The following is a 1,132-nucleotide window of genomic DNA, read 5'->3' as shown; positions in this document are numbered from 1 at the left end:
TTCGGGCTGACTTTGCAGGGCGGAAATCGCGGAGCCAAAGGCATTGGGCAGTTATTTAAGGTCAGGTTAATGGACCACTGGGGGAGAGATGCTGCATCAGGGCGAGAATGTCAAGCCACTTTGAAAAAGAATAGAGTTACTCACCGGTATTAAGAGGTGACGAATGTGTCAAGAAGGGGGAGGCTTCTCAGGGAAGAGGCAAGGGAAATCAGCTAGTCTGGAGAAGTAGTGTTCGTACTCTTGTGGGGCAGGTGGAAGCATGGCATCATATCTGATGCAGCAGTAGAATATTTTAAGAAGGAAGATATGTAGTTTAGGACGGGATGGGATGAGATGCAGTCGGGTAGGTTGAGGCAGGATGGGTTTGCGGTTGCCGCTTCGTTCTCACCCATATCCCCATTCCCTTTCGTCGCTTCTTCTTTCCCTTCCTCGTCTTTTTGCCCTTCTTCGCCGTAGTTCTCTGCTAATATTGTTTTGGGGACTCAAACAACAACAGTGAAAAAGTAGATGGTAAATCCTTGATACAAAAGAAGGTGGATGGAGGTAGCAGTTCCTTATTGTTAAAGTGCAGGACGAAGCGGGGCGGCAAGGAATGGGATGAGTTAGAACATTCCGCTGCCGTGATTGTACGCGTGGTTTAGAGGATTTGGGGGTGGAGAGGGAGGAGTCTATCCAAATTCGTTTGAACTACTTGCCACTTATCATAATCCATCCACCAACCTCGTATTGGCTTTCAGACTCATCATGTGGTGCAGAGGGGAAACATTCAACCTGAGGGGGTATTTAATAGCTAAAGCAGTAGATTTAGATTGTACAACCATTTGTCATCAAGGCGGCGCCAGTGCCATTAGTCCTTCATCGTGTATGGCATTCAAGACGTCTCAAGCGTAAGATTAGATGAATTCCAAAGGCGTTAGGTAAAAGCCTTTGGGTGAGAGGAGGAAGGAGTTATCAGGCAAATAATGAGAGATGTAGCTTTGTCTCGAATAGATACCTCCATGCTACAACCGCGATCTAAGGAATGCAATAGCACTCCTCCAAATCGGTCATTGTCGTCATTAGGTGTGACAGAATGAAAGATGGTGCGATGAGTGGTCGTCACAAGGAGAAGACTTCCGTGTCCCTGTTGTAA

The 1,132-nt window shown here is 46.9% G+C and overlaps 1 protein-coding gene across 1 annotated transcript in view; it reads right to left on the bottom strand. All coding sequences in view use genetic code 11, as the record gives it.

The window, feature by feature from the left end:
* Positions 1-212: 212 nt before the first annotated feature.
* EGR_02038 (hypothetical protein) overlaps positions 213-1,132 on the bottom strand; it is a gene marked incomplete at both ends in the record, with an annotated part of 2,635 nt that continues 1,715 nt past the window's right edge. Inside the window, one exon of the mRNA XM_024491287.1 lies at positions 213-463. Within this exon, the coding sequence (XP_024354140.1) occupies positions 213-463 (251 nt within the window). The remainder of the gene's footprint in view (positions 464-1,132) is intronic.

The sequence above is a fragment of the Echinococcus granulosus genome (assembly GCF_000524195.1).
Source record: "Echinococcus granulosus chromosome Unknown EG_S00009, whole genome shotgun sequence".
NCBI lineage: Eukaryota > Metazoa > Platyhelminthes > Cestoda > Cyclophyllidea > Taeniidae > Echinococcus > Echinococcus granulosus.
The sequence above is the reverse complement of the archived record's forward strand: the minus strand, read 5'-3'. Positions and strand labels throughout refer to the sequence as shown.